Here is a 22,762-nt window from a genome sequence, read left to right on the forward strand (position 1 = left end):
GTACAGCTGGAATGATTCCCTGCTGCCAGGCCTCTGGCACAGCATATGAGCTTGATAAGAGCTTGGGCAGCAATGCCCATGTTGAATCAGTTGTATGTGGCTGAAGTCTGCCTATCACCTCCTGGCCTGAAGGGGGAATGGGACCTGCTGTGTTTTGTCAAATCCCTGCCCAGCCTTTTAACTCTCTGCACAACCTTGTTTTGACAGTTACCACCAGGTTCTGCAAAGCACCTTCCTGAATTGCAACTTTATATATATTTTTTTTCTATATCCATAATTAGCAACAATATCATTGTAATTAAAATCCTCTTGGAAGTGTTCATGCACATTTACATTTGAATTGACACATCCAAAATTGCAGCGATAATGAAAACAGTTTAAGCAGGGTGTGGGGGGGTGGCTTTTTTTAAACCCCATTGAATATGAAAGAGAGTGTCAGCTACCAGGGACCTGTTAAAGTTTTAATTTGCCCCCTCTGCTGCACTTTTCCTTTAATTTCTTCTCCTTCACTAAACAGCATTTTCATGGCTGGCTGCATTTCTTGGTTTATCACAATAAACCATGCAGAAGAAGAAGATTACTGTGCTGAAGGAAAGGAGTTGTCTCCTCCCCTTTTGCCCCCAGGTCTTCCCTTTTCATATACACACACCATTTTGAACATTACAAACCAATGTAACCCAGGGTTATTCCTGCCTGGCATGACGATTGCTGAGCAAAATACCACACTGATGGAGGGGAGTGTTTATTTTGAGTGACTCTGGATTGAATCAAAGTGATGTGCACCTGTTTGCAATTCAAAGAACTCATCAATAGCCTGCCATATTATTTTGGGGGGTGGTAGCAAGTGGTTAGACTCAAAATAGTGTCCTCTAGAATAGACGCACAGGAAAAAAAAGGGGCCTGATTGAGAGGGGAAGGATAAATTGTTGAATACTGGCAGCCAGTGCAGCTTGAGAAGCGTTGGGGTCGGAGGTGTGATGGATTTTGCTATTCTGGAAACAAAGCTCCGAATAGCAATTTTAACTGCCTTTTAATTTTCCTTATCCTCAAGTGCTGAATGTGGGAGTTGACAACAGATTGCTGTAAATAATGTAATTGGAAATCTCTGTGTTATGGAAAAGCAGATGAATGCAAATAACGAAGCTGAGGAGCGCTTGCTCCTTCCCCCTGCCAGAGGTTTGCAGCGTGCCAGAGCCACAGTGGAGAGCTGGGACAAAGTGACTGTGTGGGCATGTGCTGCGTGAAGGCAATGGCAACCAAGTCCTCCCAGGGTGGTTGTGTTTGCAGGTGCCTTTGTCTTCATTAAGCACTGTGGCCCACAAGAACCTGCTCCCCCGCCTTATGGCTGCTGGGGGATTGAGGCAATAATGTTGGTGTCAGCATGGAAGGCTAAAGGGAGCTGTTTTCCCCTCACCCAGCCCAGCCTGGGCTGCTGTGAAGGAAGGGGGCTGCAGAACGAGAGCAGCTACTGCGTGGCAAGCAGTAGGTAGGAGAGCAAAATGAGACTTTGCAGCTAAGGCCCTTTCTAAGATCTCTGTTTAGGGGACTTTTGGCTTGGTGAAGAGAACTCTTGGGGGACTGCAAGTGTTTGTTACAGTTCATTCCTAGGCTGCCCAGGGTGGTGGTTGAATCAGCACCCTTGAAGGTGTTTAAAAGACATGTAGATGTGGTGCTGAGGAATGTGGCTTAACACTAGACTTGGTAGAGTTGGGTTGATGGCTGGACTCAATGATCTTAAAGGTCTTTTCCAACCAGAACGATTCTGTGATTCAGCTGTGATCCCATCTCTTCATCAGCAAGGCCTAATGTTTTCTCATTTAGGAGCTTGTTCTATCACTGTATGTTCAGAGAAAGAGAAGAGAGAAGTTTGAGCAGTAACATACATTTCACCAGGGCCCAGTGATTCTCTGTTAGGTCCCATTTACAAGCTGCACTTGAATGTGCTAGATAAAAATATGCATCTGCTTCTGGCTGTCTCATCCTGCAGCTATAATGATGGCTTGATGCAACTTTAATAGGAATATTATCAGGGTTATAAAAGTTATTGAGCTCTCTGGACTTGCCATGGCCATTACATTGGTTTGAAGTAATAAAAAAAGGAGTCTGTAGCTAAAGTAGTTAATCTCTCCTGTTTTACACACACACTTTGCTTTAGGGTAGTTTAGGTGTCAGGGGAGGCAGAAGGGCAGGAGCCCGAAGGAAGGCAATAATCAGTGTGGATTTTGAATGTGTTTGGCTGGGTCAGGGGCAGCTGAACTGTGGCCACCCAATCCTGATCTGGGGTAATGCAGATACAGATCTTTACTCCCCTCTGCCAGGCAGGCTGAGCAAAAATTGGATTGTTGCAAAAGGCTGGCAGTGGCTGGCTGTCCCCCTTGCCAATGAAATTGCAGCTCCACTCAACCTCAGGCTGCCATGAGTCAGGATTTCACCCTGCAAGCCAACAGGATGGGTGGGAGCAAAATTCCCTCCTCCTTAGAAAGAGCAAACTCCTGCTAATAAACAGGAGTTTAATTCTCAAAGCACTGTTATAGATTTATTAATTAAAAACCAAGCAAGAACTTTGCTGTCAGGCCACTCTGGCGATCAATGGAACTGCCATCTATAGCAGTCAGCAACATTGATTTATTTTGATGTATGGATGTGAAAACTAACCTGTGTGCCCATATGCAGAGCAGAGCATGAACCCTGGTCATTTTGGATGGGCCAGGCTGCTAACCTGGAGGGAGTAGAGGTACTAAATTAAAATAGGGGAAAGCATCTTGCTGCAGATACTTCAGATCTAATCTCAAAACAGGTTGAGGCTGCTGTAATGAGAGCGAACTTTATTAGAAGCACCAATTTAAAGTGAGTATGTATGCATAGAATCAATTTTATACTAGTATCACTATATCAGAGCTGGGTGTATTATGCCATTATACCATTAACTCTTTCTATAAGTGGGCTTGCTTTGAGGTAGTGAGAAACCTGGGGGCGACCAGGCTTTTCTTGCAGCAATCCTTGCTGTGTCTCATTAGTTTTATGGTGTGCCTAAATTGTAGTTCGCCTGAAGATAATAGGTCTCTTCAGTGCTTCAGATTAAATTACAGATGTTACAAGGTCTGTTCAGAGGACAACTGTAAGAAAGGGTTGCTTCTTCCCTAGGAGTGTGTGTGGGGAAGCTACATGTGGCCCAGGTACAAATCCCTTGGCTGCAGGGGGGTTCTGCAGCCTTCTTGTGTCCTGTGGGTGCAGCTTCACCCGCAGCCTCCTGCCTTCTTGGGACAAAGGAGACCAGGGCTTGCCCAGCCTGCAGGTCCCACATCATCTATGTTCACCTGAGTTGCAGTGGGGTGAGCTCCATGTAGGGCTGTCTGTCTCAGATTTAAAACACATGCTGCATTTCCCAGTTCTTGGTTTTGTGGGGAGAGCAGAGCACGTTCTTCCAGGATCTCTGTGCTGCACTGACAAGTCCTGTTGTACAAGCTGTACCAAATGCTGCACGGTCCCTATGTGCTAGCAGAGAGGACAGAAGGAGCTGTGTCAGCTTGTGCCTTGACTGGCTGGGTCACCATTTTGGCTGTTTTCATGCTGGTGAAGGAGCTGGTGAAGTGTTCTGCCTGCCAAGGCACCCTTCTTCTGCAGAAGAACTTGCAGTCTTCTCTCCTGTGAGGAATTGGCTTCCCAGCTTTTCACTTGGATGGCAGCCTCACCATCCCACTGGGATGTTGCCCAGCAGGAAAATGTTGGTGTCATTGCAGGGTGTTCTTACCTCCTATTTTCTAGATCCTGCTATGGTGCACACGAGCTTCTCCCTTTCACTCTTAACTGTAACTGTGACCCACAGCATGAGTGCTGTGTCACAGCAGTGCTCTGCTCTCTTCTGCTGGGTGCTCTTCTTTTAAAAAGCATGTTCCCAGGTTGACCTCTGAATCCAGATCGCTTTCACTTGGATTTTAAGGCCCCAAACACAGAAATTTTAACTCTCTGTGTTGGTGGCTCTGGACTAAGAACTGGGCAACCTGCTGAGCAATCTCCTCCTATTGGTGTAATGGTGGTGTCCTGCTTTTTGTGCCTGCATGAGAAGAACTTATCATGAGTGCCAGGTGTTGTCACTGCTCTTTGCTTTGATTAAGCCCTAAATGCGAATTGCAAATGTATTGCTGTAATTAGGGATATCTGCATTTGCACCCATTGGCATCATGGTGATCCTACATGCAAAATGCTTTGGAGTAGAAACACTGATTATCTCCTTCACTCTGAACAGAAATGCAGGGTTTATACCCCCCTGCATGAAATAGAAAATTATATTTTTACTATATTAACTTATTTTTGCCCTGGCTATCTCATTAGCTCATTATTAGACTGCTAGAAGGCACAAACAAATTAGGTTTTTAGAGGCCATTTCTTGTCTGAGCTGCCATCCTTTTCCCTTCCTCTGGCTCACAGCAAGGTTTATATTAAATATACTTAATAGAGCTCCTTCATCATAAGCTGTGTTAAAACTAAACTGGAGAATAGAGGATGTTCTTACAGGAGATACTACAGTTCAGCCCTCGCAGACTCTTTCCTGCTGCAAGTTCCAGTTATTTGAGTGTAGTTCTTCTCATTCTGGGGTTTTCAAGCACACTGGTTAAATGAATGATCTGGCTGAGCCTGAATTTCTCTGTGAGATGAACATCAAGTTTGTACCACCCAGTACACAGGAGACAGCATTTCTGCTGTTCTGGCATTGCTGCCTGCACCCCCCAGCTGCTGCTGGGCGTTGACTCTAAGAAATGACCCAGGCTGAGGGACTTGGTGTGGTAGGAAAGACTTGTCAGGACTTGCTGCTCCTCCAGCTGGTGCAAGACTTGTTTTACTCTAAGCAAAACATGTGTTTGGGGATGTTTCCTCCCATGGCATGTGCCATGTGCCATCTTCTCTCCAGGAAGATTTTAGTTTTGTGGATTCCTAATGGGGGAAGCAACAGATTTGGAATCTGAACTGCTTGCTGCTTAGTGCAGGCCAGGGAAGTTCATCCCAGTATCCTTGTAGCAGGCCTGGGAATGTGTTTGACTCAAAAACAGCACCAGAAAAACATCTGATCTTGACCTGGAGAACGCAGGAAGCTCCGTGGTTTGCACAATCACACCTCTGCTCCTCCTTCAGTCTGTACCTGTTGCTCATTTAGACTTGTGCTTTTTAGTGGTGAAAGGAGGGTGGAGGTGAGGCTGGTTTAATGTGGGGAGAGGCTTGGGCTGCTGTGGTGGTTGCACAGCTCAGGGGAAAGGGTGGCTCTGTGAGCTGGAAGATAACACCTGCAGGCTGTATTTGGATGGGGTCAAGGTAGCTCAGAAGGGGTGACTGGACGGAGCTTAGTGGGGAGCTCGTTTGATACTGATTGTGCACTCCTGCTGTGAGAACCCAGGCTTAAGGTGTCTCCATCTCCCAACAGGTTTGGAAGAGGTCTGGTGCGTGGTTCTACAAAGGGCTGCCCAAGTACATCACACCTTTGAAGAGCAGCAGCAAGTGCAGTGAGCTGCCCCCCCAGCCTTGGCAAAGCGAGCCAGGCATGCCCGAGGCAGGGAGCGTGGGGACCAGCCACTCCTTCACCTGGGCCAGGGGAAAAGGTTGGTTGTCTGCTCCTTGTTCAGGAAAAGGCCAGGGAGAGGGGAGAAGGACGTCTTGCTAGCAGGATTTGGCTAATAGTGGAGGTTCTTTGTTAGAGGCAGAGGATAGCCAATGGGATGAGGTGCATTTCCCATGTGGGCAGGGGTGGGTTTTGTTTGCTATGGTTGGCTTTTCAGGTTTCATTGTTATTTAAGTGCACGTTGGTGGCCCAGACTAGCCCCAGTCCTCCCGGTCCTTCAGTCCACTCTTGCTTTCCTTCATTCCTTGTAGCCCCCACTGTTTTGCTGGGGCTGCCAAAGGGAGGGACACCATGAAGCAGACACCTGTCTGCAGTCACAGCCCAAAGAGCTCCTTCTGCTGAACTGCATAGGACATTGCCACTGATGGACATCATTGTGCAGCCAAGGCCAGCTAAAAGCTAGTCTCATTCCCTTCCTCCTGAGGTGCTTGCTCCTTGCTTCTGCTGCTCCACAGAGCATGCCTGGGCAGATACCTCAAGTTTCTTTGAGCTGGGTTAGAAATCACCACCCCCAGATCTCCCCAGGGTATTTCCCAGAGCCTGGAGCAAGTGGGCAGAGAGACTCTTCTACAGTCACTGAGCAGGAGTGAGCTGATGCTGGCTTTGTCCTTTGTGCCTGATCCCCCTCAGCAGGTGGAACTGGCAAAGGGTAAAGTTCCCCAGGCCTTGGGGAGGGGGCTGAGGTTTGCAGCATGAAGAACTCAGGGCTGAGTTGTTCTTTAAAAGTGTCTCAGTGAAGCTGTTGATTAACTTAGCTCTGTGCAGGGCTGGGGCCAGAACACTGAGAAGCCTGTTTCATTAGCTTCAGCACTCACATCCCTGTTCTTTGAGGTAGACCTTGATTGAAGTAGACTGTTGTATCACATGTGGCATCTTGGATTGCTGCCGTGTCAGATCCCATTCACAGTGCTGCCTTGTAGGGCTTTTTTCCCTGCTCTCTTCCATCTGCCCACCGTGTTGTTGCTCCTACGCCCACTCCAGTGCTGAGCCTAGAGCCAGCTGAGGGGAAACAACAGCTTGGCATTGAGGAGCTGAGCACTCAGGGTCATCAGCACAGGAGTGGATGGATGCTGCAGAATTAAAGCTGCTGCCAGTCTGCTTTGATTTTTCTTCATTTCTTTCTGGTGTGGATTAGCACAACTGCCTGGCCTTTCTCCCTGTCTGTCCTTTGCTGTCAGATCCCTTCAACTGGGGAAGACCTTGTCAGTGTGCCAGCAGCATGCACTCTTCCACATAAAAAGAAATCTTACCAGTAGTGCAGGGGGAAATAATGTTTTAATAAAGAGGACTCAGGAGAGTCAAATTTACAAACCTTCTCTTCATACCCAAGCTAGGAAAGCACTCCCAACCCTGCTGTAACTTTTGTAATTAATGACAAATTAGATCAACAGTAGATGGTTGTGCTTCCCTCCGGGACACGCTTGGAAGTTGTCTTGGCAAATGAACTGATTGATGAGGTATTTTCTGTTGACGTGATACAGCAAACATTTTGAGAATCATATGTTGAGCTCAGACCTGACCTGCTTTTTAGTTCTGCTTGTTAGCTGAGTTTTGTTTTGGGAAAAGGTCTCCCCTTAAATACAGGCAGGAGCAGCAAAGGAGCAGGTAGAGGACAGCAAACTGGCCTTTGGTAATCTTTGTTGTGGGTGGTGAGCTGCCTTTCTCCCTCTGCTTTGATTTTTGCTGGTTGCTGTTTTATGGGTTGGATTATAACAATTTATGCTTTTGTTTTCTGGTGCTTTCTCTCCTTGTTGGCCTTCTCTGTTAGTCTGACTGTCCTGGACAGCTTTCAGTGGGCACTGTGGGCCGTAATTCATCTCTGAAGCTGGGAGCTTGCACATCTCACCCTTCCATTTAACTCTTTTTCACCTGCCAGTGCTGGGGCTTCTGCTGTTTGTCATCTGAAAGCTCTGCAATGGGCAGGGTGGCCCCTTTCCCTATGGAGATGACAGAGCTGTGCTATTGCCAGTTTGAATCTGCCACTGGGCCTGGACTGAGCTTTACAGGGCCAGGCTGACAGGGCAGGCAGCCTTACCTCTGTCTGGCTGACAGCATTTGTCAGCTCACAGCTCGTACACCTCATCCCAACATGTCCTGTCAGCGCTGGCTACAGCCCTGTTGCTTGTTTGGCAGGATGTTCTTGGGAATGAACTCTGGCATTTAATGAGCCTGACTCTGACAGGCTGTTCTCCGTGGGGTTTCCCCTACCTTGGCCAGCCGTGTCTAACCCCACTGCCTCTCCCGAGGCACTGAAGGAGAATTCTCTTGGCTGCTAAGGGGATTAAAGTCAGGTGGGACCAACACAGGCACAGCAATGTCCGAGCACAGCCCCCGGGACAGAGGAGCCACTGTTGTCCCTTTGACATCCTCCAGGCTACGAGCTGCCTTTCAGCAGGGATGGGGCAAACAAGTGTTCCTTTTCCCCCCACAGAGAAAGGGAAAGTGCCAGATCCTGGTACCAACCGCTTCCACTTCCTGCTGTGGCAGGGTGGGAAGAGCAAGGGACCACAGGAATGTGCCTCTTGGAAGCACAGCCAAAGCCACCAGGAAGTTTTATTTTTACACACCCATTATTTCTCTTGTGCTTACTGACACTGGGATTTGCAGTCGCCTTTAGTTTTTCTGTAATAAACAAGCAGTTGCCATGGGAACCCTGCTATTAGTTAAGGCACAAATGTATTGTCATGGGGAGAATAGCAGTAGTATTTCTTGTGCTGGAGAGCAGCTCTGCTCCATGTGGTGGAATGTGGGTGGGTTTCTGCACCCGGGTCAGGCAGGACGGGGCCATCAGGGGGTGGGGAGCAATAAGCAGCCTGGCTTTCCTTCCTCCGAACTTTTGAGTTCTGCAGAAAAAAATGTGAAGCATCTGCGTGGAAAAAAGAAGAGTGATCTCTGAGCTGTTGCACTGTTTGGCATGAGGGCTGCCTACTGCTCTGCCTGGTCACTGGTGGTTTCTCCTGTTGCAATGTTCTCCAGTCCTGTTGCCAAGTGATGGGACGTGCCACTGCGGAGGCAGCAGGGGGATGCAGGGGGTTCCTCTGGTGTCTGTGTGCTGCAGGCCAAGTCCCCAGAGTGATGGAGCAGAGAGGAGTGTTCTGGGGCACAGCAAGTGATTTGCAGGTCATGAAGGGGTCATCCAGCTTCTCTACAAGTTTGGGCAATGCCAAAGCTGCTCATGCCATCTAAAGGGGACAGAATTTGGGTCTGGATGAGGGTCCCCCTCATCCTACTTGGAGATGTTCCTGCTACTGTGGGCAGTGCTGGGCTTGATCTATCATAGGAGCTGCTCTTAGTGAGACACTTTGCTTGTAAAAAAGCCTCTTCATCTCTAACCCTCCCACCTGCAGTGACTGGGAGCTGTTGGCCTCCCCCCTGGAGATGATGTTTGCAGAGACTGGTGATGGGTGCTGCAAGGGAGTTGCGGGCTCAAGGGTGTTGCTCACCTCACTCATCCAGCATGTCTTGGCTGCACTGGGTGTGTGCAGCTGTTTGGAGCTGCTGCTGTGGGTGCCCATGTGCTTTTTCTGTATTTTTGGCAGCTGCCAGAAGTGCCTATCTGTGTGTGTGCAGGGGCTGAGCTCTGCCCTACCATGGGCAGTGCTGGAGAGCGTGGCTGGCTCTAACTCACCCCAAGTGCCTGTGCCAAGTGCAGGCATTTCGGGATAGAGCTCAACCCCAGCCACATGCTGCTTTTCCTTAAACTTCAGCACTGCCTCCCCACATCTCCTGGTGCTGGGGTTGGGTGCAGCCCAGCAGCCCTCCACCCTTCCCCGTGGCTCTCTGTGCCACGAGGCTCCTGTACCCCAGATGTTGAACCATGTATCAGAGGGATCACAGGCTCTAGCAGCAGTCATGTGAGTTCTGGCCCTTGATGAGTTACCCTTTCCCTGTGGGAATATTGCTTTTCTTGCAAGTTTTATCTCAGCAGATATTTTTTAATGGGCTTTTTTCAGTCAGATGGAGAGGGATAAATCTGTTAGGTTCTCTGAAAGTACAGCTGTCCAGCGACTCTTATTGATATATCAGCAACTGCTGGAACACCAGATTTATGACTTCTGGGCTGTGGAAAGTGCCAGCAGAAGGTCTGGGAGCTTTGGGAGAAAAATTACCTTAAAGGGAAACATTGGTGCAGTGGGTAAAATACACTCTTATTGGCAGCAGAGGAAATGAGAGCAGACAACGCTGCTCCTGTGGTGCGAATGCCTTTGTGTCGTTAACATTTTCCCCCTCTCATGCTGGGTGATTTCTGAACTGCTGAATCGCAGAAGGGAAAGCAGCTAAAGTCACCTACACCAATTCACTGGGGCCTTCTCCAAATAAATCCTGATTTCCAGCATTTTTAGAGGATTCCTGGAGGAAGGAGGTGTTGTAAAGTGATGGATTTTATGAATCCAGGAGGCCAAAAAAGTCTGATGCCCAGCGGAACAGGCGTGCGTTTGCTGAGGGAATTGGGCAACTGTGTGGTTAGAATGATTCTGAGAGCTGAGATTTGGATTTTGTAGCAAAAAGTCTGGTATGTTTGCATTTCCTGCCAAGGCAGCTTCAATAATGTTTTGTAATAACACTGGCAGCCAACTTTAATATCCTCAGAGATGTTAACTCCAGAAAAGCACTAGTTTAGGTATTATTTTTTTTTTTATAATAAAATACCTTGTGTAGTACAGATTTCTGCCTGAATACAGGAGCGTCTGCAGAGATCCTTGGCAAAACTGTTGGACAGCTTGTGCTTGCCTGGGAGGGGGGAGGCCTGCCTGTCCTCCTGCCCTGGGCAGTTTGAAGGGGTCTGCAGCTCTGCAAACCAGGTGTAGTGAATTTCAGTGCTGCTGTACAGAGATGAACTGACAGCTCTGTCTGCTACCCCCTGGGTGTCACCTTGTCCCTCCTGCCCTAGCAACACCGTGAGGCTGGACACAGGGGGCAAAGGGGTTTGTTCAGCAGCAGAACAGGGAACTCATTTCTCATATCAATGTGAGCTTATAATTATATACTGATGAATACGAATAAATAGTTGGGGCTTCTTTTCTTTACAGTAGGTTGCAGTGGTGCCTGCTCTATGTCCCACATGAGCCTATGTTGTACTTTCCACAAGGAATTGTGACCCACTGTTGGAAATGGCTTGAGAGCTGCTGTCTGCCTTGGTCAGATGGAATAATGCTGTAGGTGCAATCCCTCAAACAGAAGACAGCTGTTTTCCTGTTAACCTTCCTCCTCAGCCCCATAATTTCTGTTCTGAGATCAAGCCATTACAAAAACCTAGGAGATGGAAAAACACCTTTCTCATTTTACCCAGCGCAGCTGGCAGCCGAGATATCTTTTACACTGGTATAAGCAGGAGAGGTACTTGCATAATTGCATGGAAAAACGGAAACAACCTGCCAATTTGGGAAGTTATGTCTGGCAAAATGAGGCTCCTTCAGCTCTTGTGGAAACTATGGAGGGTGGAAAGCAGCAGGATTAGGGTCAGAATTCAGGGAGGGGAAAAAGAAGGGGAAAAAAAAAAGCCTTGAAATGAAGGAACAGTCTCCTTGAGGAAGAGCAACCCTTGCCTTTTTAAGCCTTTGGGCATAGGAGTAATATAGTTCTGGGCAGTGTGCTGATAGGGATGAGTGTCTGCAGAATGGACAATCAGCTAATAAGGCTGGTTCTTCCTGTAATAGCTGCAGGGTTTTTATTTGATGTGCTCAGTATTTATCTGGTGTTTTCCTCACAGATCTTGGAGCCTCCACAGAGGCCCTGCTGCATGTAAAATGTAGCTTGGAAGAAACCAGCCCCTCTCCCTGTATTGCTCATCATCAGTGTGGTCCCCGTGGTCCCTGCCAGATTTGGGAGAGAAGCACTGGTGGTGTGTGCATCTGCTCCAGGTGCTGGCACCACTGGAGTGTGTGTGGTGGAGTTATAAATCATCTGTAAAAACTGAAAGGACATGATGTTTGAGAGGGAGAGCGAACAGCTGTGGGGGAACTGCAGGTAGGGCTCCTTTTGGAGAGAGAGAACATGATCAGCGAGTCAGCATTTGTTCATGTTTTATTTGGGATCCATCTGGCATCCTCTTTGGTAAGTGTTATGAACATTGTGAATAACTCTTTCTCTCCTCCCTCTGATATTTTCTGTAGTGGTCTCTAGCGACAGTGAGAGCGACTCGGAGTTCAGTTCCTCCAGCCTGGAGGACAGGCCCATCCCTGAGGGGTCAAAAGGCTCACAAGGCAGAAAGCACCGAGCAGGACTGGGTGAGGAGTTGCTGTTCCTGGTGGCTGGAGGGTGGGAAGTGTAAAGTGCTTGAATGTTTGGCTCTTGGTACTGTGGCTTTTGTCTCAGCCACCTGCCTGCCCTGCGCTGGTGCAGCCCACTGGCTTTAGCTGTGCCAGGTGGTCCTTTCTTACTGTAATAGTAGCAATGGTCAGACTGGTGGAGGGTTGCTTCATTGCCTGCAGCCTTTCAGGGCCTGCCTCTGCCTTTTGGAGCATCTCTTGGCTGCCTGGCAGCACGTCTCCAGCCAGCTTCTCACTCCTGACTTTATAACTCTGGCATCAGGTGTCATTTTAGGAGCAGAGTGTGTTGACCCTGCTCCTGAAGGTGCCTGGCTGGGAGCAGTGAGTATGCTGCTCTTGCAGGTGCTGGCCCAGCACCTGCACCCAGGTTCTCCCACCCATGGCAGCATCTTTCTCTGTGTCCCAGCAGCACCCATCAGGGAACCCAGCCAGGCTGTTGGCCCAACGCTGGAGAGCAGCCACTGCCCTGTCCTCTCGGGGAGCCACAGCAGCCTGGGCAGCGAGCAGGGAGCTGCCCTCAGCACCACCAAGAGTTGCCAGAGCCACCAGCCAGCTGAGAGGCGTGACAGCAGAGTCCCGGGTAAGCTGAACCTCCTCTCTGGGCACATCCACACTTTTGGGGCTGACTTCCCTTGAAGCACAGCTTTCTGAGAGGCACACCTGGCAAAGCTGCAACCCAGGATCACCTTTCCCTGCTGCTTTTCTCGTGGCAGATGCTGTTGCAGCATTACAGCTTGCTCCTTCCCTCTTCCCAGCGTGTAGAATCTATTCTGCAACGTGAGTAATAGTCTGCGGTGGGAGCTGCCTACACCCATCTCTCAGAGCAGGGTGGGAGCTGCCTACACCCACCTCCCAGGGCAGCCAGAGCCTGGGTCTGTGCCCCTGCAAAGGCCCAGAGCTCCCATCTGCACTGCAGAGCAACAGATTGAGCTTTTACTGAAGCAAAGGAGAAATCCAGCAGCTTTATGAGACCGAGTAAGAATTTTCCTAAAGTTAGACGGCTCTTAAAGCCAGGCATGACTCTTCCCAGGATCTGCAGTGCAAAAACAAGACACTCTTTACCCCTCAACAACCTTGAAACAATCAAGTGACTCCGAGGGCAGAGGCTGGTATCACATCTGATCTGGAGCAGCTGAAAGAGATGCAAATGTGTTCTCCCCGTGGTTCCTCTAAACTATTAAATAACCCCTTAAGTTCCTGTTTAGCACTGCTCCCTCCAGAGCCTTCCTGCTGCCCTGTGAACTACCACTCCTTTTGTTCCTCAGCTTGTTTTGTGCCATGCATGCTGAGGCGTAAATTGGATTAGAGAGAATAGGTTTATCCTTTAGTGCAACACAGAGTCATAGTCCCTCTCCCCACGCTTCCCGCTAGAAATAGCCAGCATAAAATTGTTTCTCTGCTCTTCCCTCTCTCCCCAAGTTTCAGAGGTTTGCAGTTTTCTTTGAATTTTAGTTTTTTGCAAGCAAATCAGGTGAGTGATACTTCTGCTGTGTCTGTCTTCTCTCTGGATTATAGGGCTGCCCCGGGCTGGGTGGTTTATTTTAAGCTCCTGTAGGCTGTGGCATTATTGACAGCTGATTCCTGTTGTGTGCTGGCTCTGCTGCCTGCCCGAGTGGAGCAACAAGTTGTTCTGGATAGTGGCTATGACCCCTTGGGTGCTTTTGCTGCTGGTCATGCTGAAGTCTGGATGGGTACACACCTGGACAGTATGTTTATACAGCCCTTAGCACTTTGGAACTATCCTGCCAGCTGTTTGAACTAACTGCTACCTGGCCATGACAGTGCAAACAGTTTGTCACTGGCAGAAAATGTCTTTACCTGCTAAAAAAACATGTATGCAAAGTTTGACATAAGGGGTCAGTGCTCTCTAGTGAGATCTCTCCTTGCTAGGCAGGGCAGAGTTAAAATGACAGGAAGCATGGACATATATTTTAAAAAATGAGAACTGTAGTAATCTCATGAGCCCAGTTAAAATAGTCCCTGGGACGCAGAAAGGATTTTGCTAAGTTAAAGGTTAAGCCAGGTTGGCTGACTAGAGAATATCTGTAAAGATCTTCATTACATCTGGGGTCACTTATTTCCCAGTTTTCCCACAGAAGGATTGCTTTGCTCAAATGTGGTGTTTGCAGCAGCGAGCGCCTTGGCTGGAGGGTTCTGTGGCCCCTCTACATTCTGCAATATGACTCGTGTGTCCTCGTGTTCTGTGGAGCTTTGTTAGCAGGTGGTTTGAGCAGATCAGAGTCTGCAATGCTGAGTGTCCCCATGCCTTGCCAGCAGCCTGACAAGAGCAGAAGAGAAAAACCAGCACTGTAGTCCCTTACGGAGTGTCCTGCTGTCCAGAAGGGTTCATGTGCTCTGGCATGCTGGACGTCTGGGGCATGGCAGTGCTGGGAGTGTCTCTCCTCCTCTTTCTTTAAATCAGAGCTTCATGTGTCACAACAGGTCCCTCAGGATGCCACTGTTTCTCCAAAAGCATAGGCTGCTCCAGCTGTTCATCCCATTAGAGAGTGGTGGAGGTGATGGATCCAGTGTGTCAAGACTGGCAAAATTCTTGGCTGCATCTCCCTGCTTGTGGGACAGTCCCTGTGCTCTGCTCCACCCAAAAGTGGAGCAAGAGGCAAAGATCTTATTTAAATGTATGATCCTCAGCTGCAGAATGGGGACATGAAAGGGAGATTTTGCTATAGCTTTTCTGAAAGGCTCTGCAACTTCATAGCACTTTGTTGGGAGCAAGTTTTCCTCATATTAGCACCTCAGGTGTTTTTCTGCTGGTGACTTTCTTTTCACTTCTTCTTCTCACCTCTGCTCTAATTCTGCTCTCAAGTGTGACTTTGCAGAACACCTAAATCCCAGTCCACAGCCAGAACAGGGAATTAGGAGTGATACTGCAAATGTAGCTGCTCTCACAGTCCTTAGCTCTTTAAGCCTGAAGGCCAAGACAACAGCATGGTTGTGTGGTCAAGGGAAAGCAAGGAGCTATTAGGAAGAGTTTGTAGGTTTCCAGTGTGTTGCTCCACCTCCAGCTGGGGTTTGGTGAGGCAGATAATGAAGCCTGGGGTTTGTCATAAAATGACTCATTGTCAGAGCTGCATTGGGATTTAGGCAACCTCAGCCCATGAGACAAAGTTGCAGAAGAGAGTGGTGAGTTGAGAGGCTGCCAATTTTATTATTTTTTTACCACCTGCCTTCAAACTCTCAAAAACATTGTTTTTCTGAGGGTTTGGTGCTGCTGTGTTTTCTGAAGCTCCAGTTCCTGGAGGTGCCTGCTCTGACCTGTTGGCTGTTAAGAGGAAGATTGTTCTGGTTTTCCTGGAGAATGTTTTATCCTAAAGAGGATGAAATCTGCACACAGGAAAGCAGCACAGTCTTTCTTTTCCTCTGACTTGCCCTCTGCTTGGGAAGTGACTCACCTTGTTCTGGCTGTACATGTTTAGAGGTGCCTCAGTTAAAAAAGAGCATAATCCTCACTATTGTTAATTATCACATCTTTATTAAAGAAATTTAATATTAAATAGAATTAAAGAAATCCTTGGTACCTTGCAGTGGTTCTCCTTAGCCCATGGAGAGCTTTTAATGGAGATAAAGTCTTTGGACTTGAACCTGGCTGCTGCAGGAGGTAAATTAAAGGCATTTTTCCTCAGGCCAGCAGCAAGTTCTGCTTTGATAGGTCCCAGTTAATGGTGTCCTCAGTGTCTTCTGAGGGTCTCCTGAACACCCTGCTGGTAGGGCATGGTGAGTGAGCTTGGCACAGGCTGTGGGGCTGGAGAAGGTCTAATTTGTACTTAAAAGTGGAGGTTTGAGAAACAGCCACAAGATAAAATGAGTCGCGTACATCTGAGTTCAAATCACAGTCTCCCCATCCCTGCTTGTTTGCCAACGTGTTGTCTAAATCATTAATACTTAAAGAGTGGTACAGCAGCTGGCAGCTAAACAGAGCCACATTAAACAGTGGTTTTGCTGAGTCTGGGAGCTGAGGCAATGATGGCAGCTCCTGGTGGGGTGTAAGAAATGTTCTGGCTTGCAGTCACAGGGTGAGACTGGCTGGGAGGACCTCCAGAAGTCATCAGGTCCAGCCTGGACCTTCTCCTAGGATGCTGAAGCTGCAGCTTCTGAATACCTCCCTTTGGCTGCTTGCTCTGTAGCTGTCGTGCTGGGAGAGGCTGAGCAGAGCTGAGAAAAGGGCCTGGAGCTGAAAGATGGGCAGGAAATGCTGCTCCCAGCTCTCTTAATTTGGGGAGATTTATGCCCTCTCTTTCAGGAATTGACTGGATTTAGAAATGAGGTGGTGTCACTCTCTCCGTGGCTCAGTGCCTCTCTGGCTGGAGTAGGCATCAACTTTTGCTCATAAATATGCAAGCTGTTAATGCATGAGACAGGCAGAGCCATTCTGCATTATTTTCATGGCAGGAAATTCTCAGGGCATCTTTGAAGTTAGAGCATTAACTTCTTTTTTCCCTTCCCTTCTGTTTCTGAGATGTCTATTTTGCTCCCTCGGGGATGATGAGGAGGCAACATTTTGCTTCAGTGAGTCTAACTACTCCATTCCATGTAGGGAAAAAAATTGTCCTAACAGTAATTAGGCTCCAAATGGGATAGTAATTTCTTTAATGACTTTCTTCATGGCAGTCTTTGGGGAGGTGACTTTTTGTTTGCCTGTGCTTGGTGAATAACTTGCTTAAATGTTGTCAGAACATTTGTTCCCTTATCCATGTGAGCTACATAATCTTCCAGGGCTGGTGTTGAAGCAGAGCAGAATAGGTGGGCAACTTCATGAGGGAGCCATGCTCACGACTACTGCTCTTTCTCCCTCTGCCTTCAGCCTCTGCCCACTCTGAGGGCACAGGATAAGAAGGAAGGGTGGTCATATGTGGAGGAGAGACCCTCGCCCACACCCAGCCTCTCCCCTCCAAGCCTCTGCCTTACCAATCTTTGGGCCCCACTGTTTGTTCCACTTCGCTCAAAGCTTGCTGTTGCTGCCACAGAACTGAGTTTTCCTGCTGCCAAGGAGGATGAGTTGTCCCTCTGCCACGAAGTGAAAAAATTGAATTGTGCCTTCATGGCTGAGAAGCTTTGAGCTGTCTCTGCCTCCTCATATTGGTACTGCAGAGGACTGAATGGTCCTGCTGTATTTATAAATAAAACATGTCTTCAGGTAGTGACAGCATTAGGAAATCATTTATGCTTTGCATTCTAGATAGAATATATTTGCACATATGAACCTCAGGAGTATCACATGCTCCTTCCCATGTTTTAAAGAATTAAAATATTTTCATCCTCAAGGGGTAGAACCAAAACATTTTCAGCTCTTTTGGGTCTGCCTTGCAGTTAAGTGAATAAAGGCCTAAGTACCTAAAAAATAAATTACTTTCACCATTTCTGTAACTCTTTATGGAGTTTTAAATTGAAGACTTTTTCCTTTAAAATAGAGGAATGACAAAGACTTGTTCTCTTGCCTCTTTTGCTCAATATATCTGGGAACAAGACTGCTGCTGAAGATGAAACTCCTATTTTTGTGCCTTCCTTCACATCGCAGAGGTCTTTGATCAAGCAGCCTGTCTGGCCTCCTGCCCCCACCTCCTTAGACTTATCCTCTGCCCTTTGCAATACGTTTACTCCTCGCGCATCCGACTTTCTCTCCAGCATTTTGCACAAAGCACAGAGGGCAACAGTTGATGTAATCTTTCAAAACAAAGCATCCAGGGAAGAGCAGGAGAAGTCAGTAATATAGAAGTTAAAAGTCTGGATTTTGGAATCTTTGTAAACACATTGAGAGGGTTTATGGCTCAGGAGGTTATCCTTCAGCTGAGACGTCGGCCAGTAAGTGATTGGAGGAGTCTGAAGGACTCCCTGTGCCTTGAACATTTCCAATAAGGCAGTGACTGGAAACATCCCCTGTCCTTTCTGCAGGAGTTAATGTAATTTGTGTCCTCTTCAGAGAAGGGGGAGAGAAGTTGGTAGTGACCCACTGCTGCCTTAGATCTCCGTATTGCCAGTCCACAGCCCAGGCACATAGGGGGCAGGAGGATCACCTGGAGGACCTGCTTTGTGGCACATGGATGCAGTTACCTGGTCTGGAAACTCTGAGAGCTGAGGCTTGGCTTTCTGTCTGACTTGGTCCTTTGAGGGAAGCATATACCAGAGGATCAGTTCTAGCGGTACAATTCCTTTCTCCTTCTTTTCCAATTTCTTTCTGCTGTCTTTTCTTTTTTTAATAAAGCTTAATGGGCCTTGACTGCTGACAGAGTGTGGAGTAATGATGCACAGACATTCTCTTCCTTATTATTTTTAGGCAGCTCTTAAAATGGCACTGAGCATGTAAAAGCAGTGTAAAATAACACCGTCAAGTCTCTCCGCTTCACTCCTTTCCAAACAAAACATTTTGTCTTTGTATATTTTTGAAGGCAAACAATGCATCCACACCAGAAAGCGCTGCTGACGGAGGTGAAGATGGAATTGCTTGTTCTGGATCCAACACTCGCCCTTGCCCACTCCTGTAGACCTCACTCCAGACAACAGCTGCTGCGGGTGGTGACTTCATGATGCTTTTGCACAGGCAGTAGCAACACGGTGGCACCTGGGAAAACACCTGCCCGTCCTTCCTGCCTCACTGGTTTGGTTTGGTCTGGTTTCCCCTTCTGTGACTGACAGGCACTTTGGAGTGCTGCTGGGAGTGGAGTGTGGTGCTGTGTGGTGCTGCTGTGAGGCCCAGACCCACGATTGTTGGAAGGCTCATCCAAAGTGCTCACTGGAGCTGCAGAACTGTGCTGCTCGCCACTGTTCCTGGCCTGCCAAGCGCAGCCCAGGGTTCGGCTCCTGGCCTCGCAGTCTTCAGGAGAGAGAGAAATTCACCCCTACGTCCCTGAAAAGGGGGTGTGAGGAGACTACAGCCCTCTGACTGCTTCTCAGCTCGGGGGTGAATTTCCTTCTGTGAACCCCAAGGGCAAGACTGAGGCCCTGATTTGCACTTGGCTCCCATGGGCCCAGGGTGTCACCCCTTCTATTTCTTGAGATTGTTGTTGTGGTTGGTATGAGTTGATGGGAGCATCATCAGCTGGTGAAGTTGTGCTCCTATTCCCTTCCACTGAGGTCTCTCCCTGCTCAGGGGGACACTTCATTTAGTAAAGAAACACTCAAATAAGTTTGCTGTGAATTTTTCAGTCCTCCTGGCTGTGTCCTGTGATAAGTGTGATGCTTTGGCAGTAGGGTCATGGGCACTGTGTGTTTGCTGCAGCTGCTGATGGAAGAAGACCCACCACCCCACAGCCCAGCTGGTCTCCTTTGCGGACTCAAATTGGATAAAAGCTTTCAAAATACTTTATCTTGTTAAGCTCTGCAGATTCTCCTCCCACATGCACATCTTATAAGCTCTTCCATCAGCAGGGACCTTTGTTTTACCTTTTTCCTGCAAGTCTTCATCATCTGGCTGACTGGAACGGTGTCATCATGAGTCAGGCTATAGAAAGCTACATGTCCCAGTCCTGCTTATTCTCTGGGATGGACAATTTCCCTCCAAGGCCTGCGAGATGGGAAAAATCAAATTACTGATATTTCTAGAGCAATTAGATATTTGAAGGCCTGAGCAAAACCCACACTAGGCAAGTAGGAGTCTGTGCATTTTTATTAAACGCTTTAGATCTGCCCCATCTTTTGCTGAAGAAATAAGGATTTCAGAATTTCCCTCTGAAATAATGGATTAAAAGGCATTTTGTGCCTGTTAATGTCAGCCTTTTCCCTTGGTTATTACTCTTGTTCTGTTCTCCTTTGCTACTGGGCTCTTTGTGTGCATGTAGTATATGCTCTTACAAATGGCTGCAGTATGAAGAAAAATGAGATTGGGTGCTAGAACACTCTTAACAGGAGATCAGAAATCAATCCTTGGCTTTCTTTCTAAATTAATGTGGTCCAACAGAGGCCTGTTCCCTTAGTGCTGTTTCAGCTGAAGTGCTATGGTAGGTTGCTGGGAAAATCCTACCAGCTCTTCCTCCATGAACTGTTTCTGGCCTTTTAAAAATCAAAACAGAACCTTTGGATGCTGTGAGCTCCTTGAGATGGCATAAAGAGAAACCACTGAACGTGAATTTCACAACATTGGTGCCGAGGAGAGCAAGGGATGAGGTAGTTCTCCACTGAGGGATGTTTTGTGTCGTGGTCTGTGTTGTTTAAACCTGGCCATTGAGACTCAACCAGCTGCATCTCTGAAAGGGGTAATGCCAAAATTATTAGCTGTTTCTGAAAAAGTAAATCCAAAAGTCATCTCTGGCTGAAATGCTGGTGTGATTTCAGAGCTGAAGTCATGCTGTTGCCTCTCAGAGCTGTAGAGTCTTCAGTTTCAGAAGTTTTTTGCCACCAGAGAAGTCCTGTCTTGCCTTGCAGCTTTTGACAGTCCTACAGAGGCTGCCTTGCTCACCCGCTCATTCCCACAGTGCCTCAGGCAGCCTGGCCTGCCAGGGTCAGTTAGGGCTTCAGAAGTAAGAGAAGCAAAAAAGATGCTTAAAAATTGACTGCATTTTCTTTAGCCCTGTTACATTCTCATCAAAATCTCTACACTGACTTGGAAAGAGTTTTTAAAATTGAGCATTTCTAACTCCTTTTGTGCTTCATTCCCAGGCAGCGCAGACAGGTCAGTCGTGCTGTCACCCCCACCTTCATTCCTCAGGGCTCTTTACCACAATGTGGGCTGCCAGCTCTGCACAGGATCTTGGTCATCCTTGCTGGCTTGTGCTTCTTTGAGACATGACTTTGTTTTAGAACTGAGGGTAGGTTTTATGAAACACTCTTGAGTTAAATTTGGGTTTGCTCTTGTACCAGTGAGACAGGAAACCTTTCTTTCTTACCTCTGTATTTTACCTCCATGGAGTAATTCCACCTGAGTTCAGTCATATATGGGAAGATTTCTCCTGAGCACAGGGAAGGATCCAGCCCAGAAGAATGTGATCTCACACTGATGAATGTGACAGAGGAACATCTACAGCTCTCTGCACATGCTTTCTGTTAAAGATCACTTCTCTTTGTTGCATCTCTCTTGGTTGTGTTTTATGACTTTGGTTGGCATATTATCTGAAACCTGTACCAGTTGACTGCCTTTTTTGTTGGCTTAAGGTAGGCAAGAAAGGCTCAGTGAACAGAGCTCAATCTGCTCTGGTTTGTGTTTCTTTTATTATTTTGTTGTTCTCATCTCCATCCGTTACAACTTTTATGTAGTGTTTTACTATGGGAAACAATAAAGTTTGGGCTCAGTAACAACTGCTTGCCATTCTTGAAACAGTAAAAAGGTTTTTTCCATTCCCAGGTTGCAGATACTCTCCAAATCCTTGGGCTGTCTCCAGCAAGGAAATAAAATAAGCCAGCCAGTGGAATGGTGATTCACATGGCTGGAATGTAATTGAATTCTGCACTTGGAAGTTGACTTTTGCTCCTCCTTGGTAACTTGTGCTGGTGATGGCAGGGGGCACAGGTCTGCTTCTCAGCCCCTGGTAGAAGGTGTTTCCTGGTGTAACCACTAAGCATCACCAGTTGTCATTCTGTCAAGTGCTGTCCCCGTGGTCTCCCAAGGCTTGTCACTCAGTCCAGTTTGACAATCAGGGTCCATTTAGCTTTGCCTACAGCGAAGCGTCTCCGCATTGTTGGTGTGCTGCCCTGGCTGCTTTCTGGTCCCTCCCACTCAACATTCAGCTTCAAGGTTTCAAATGGCTTTTTAATCTGTTTTTGCTTTTCCCATTTGTAAAAGCACCTCGATAATTGCTGTCAGGATTGTTTTGCTGGGGAGCTGCCATGAGTCCAAGGATGGAGCGTGTCAAGGACTAACCACCTCTTACATTGTTCCTTCCCTCCTCTGCTTGCCATGACAACAACCAACATCTGGGAAAGTCGACTGAGGGATCTCTCAGAGTCAAAAACAATGGCCATGAATTGCAAGTTTCCATGTTTGCTCTTTACAGCTATAGTTTGAGGGGAACGGGAATGCTTTCTCTGTGGGAACCATGCATAGTAGCTCAAAGTAGCTGAAGCAAATGGACTACCAGCTGGTGTCCAGACAATCTGTGTCTGACCATTACTGAATCGGGCAACAGAAGCCCCGGACTATCAGCTGGAGTGCTTGGACAGTGACACAAAATGGCAGATCATCTCTGTAGTTGGCTGAAGTTTATTTGTAAACAAAAACTTAGCAGGTGTTGCTCTTCTCTCCTCCTCCCCATCCTTCCCAGGAGATGTTTCCTTCCAGGGAGGAAGGCTGGTGGCAGTGATATCTCACCAGCCCACCACTCCCATTTCTTCCTGCCACAGCTCCCATCGTGTTGTTCCTCTCAGCGCTGGAGTCGCCTCTTCCGCTCGTAACACCTTGTTTTTGCAGGTGGGTGTGACTGAAGGAGAGTTCAGGGAAGCTTTTTTGAAGAGCTGATGCTGCAATCAAATGATGAGACTTTCAGCAGGCACAAGATGGCAGGTGACAGGTAAGCATCTTGTAGAAAACTTGTATCTTGAGCTGCTCATTCCAGTTTTTTCCTGACCATTGCCACTTACTAGCAGTATGTTCAGGTAGTGCTAGCAATGCCTGCAGTGCTTGAGAGGCACATGAGAGGGATCTTGCCATGTAGCCCTGTGGCATTGCAGATGGGAATGTTGTGGGCATGCCAGGGCACACAGGCAGCCACACAGATCCTCTTACACCCCTGCCCCACACCTCTCCCTGCAGAAACATTTCTTCTCCTTATCTTCATAGCAAAACATGAAAGGAGGCAGCCCAGCCCTGGGGCTGGTGTAGCACACTCTGCTGGCCCTGCTGCTAAGCAGACCCTGGAGATGCCTGTGCAGCTCCCAAGGATGCTGCTCTGGTCAGTGTCTGGGAGCTGCATCTTTGAGGCACCATTTCATATCCCTTTCA

General features: G+C 47.9%; 1 protein-coding gene across 3 annotated transcripts in view; it reads left to right on the forward strand.

Annotated features, from left to right (window-relative positions):
- Window positions 1-21,123, forward strand: part of RPH3AL (rabphilin 3A like (without C2 domains)) — a 40,320-nt gene extending 19,197 nt beyond the window's left edge. For 2 of the 3 annotated variants that reach the window (XM_051635605.1, XM_051635607.1), the window contains 4 exons: window positions 5,417-5,591; window positions 11,725-11,838; window positions 12,290-12,460; window positions 18,282-21,123. In XM_051635605.1, coding sequence (XP_051491565.1) covers window positions 5,417-5,591; window positions 11,725-11,838; window positions 12,290-12,460; window positions 18,282-18,316 — 495 coding nt within the window. In that variant the 3' untranslated portion in view covers window positions 18,317-21,123. The remainder of the gene's footprint in view (window positions 1-5,416; window positions 5,592-11,724; window positions 11,839-12,289; window positions 12,461-18,281) is intronic. The other variant, XM_051635606.1, reaches the window with a different exon arrangement.
- Window positions 21,124-22,762: the final 1,639 nt, after the last annotated feature.

This window comes from Apus apus, chromosome 18 (assembly GCF_020740795.1).
Source record: "Apus apus isolate bApuApu2 chromosome 18, bApuApu2.pri.cur, whole genome shotgun sequence".
Lineage (NCBI taxonomy): Eukaryota > Metazoa > Chordata > Aves > Apodiformes > Apodidae > Apus > Apus apus.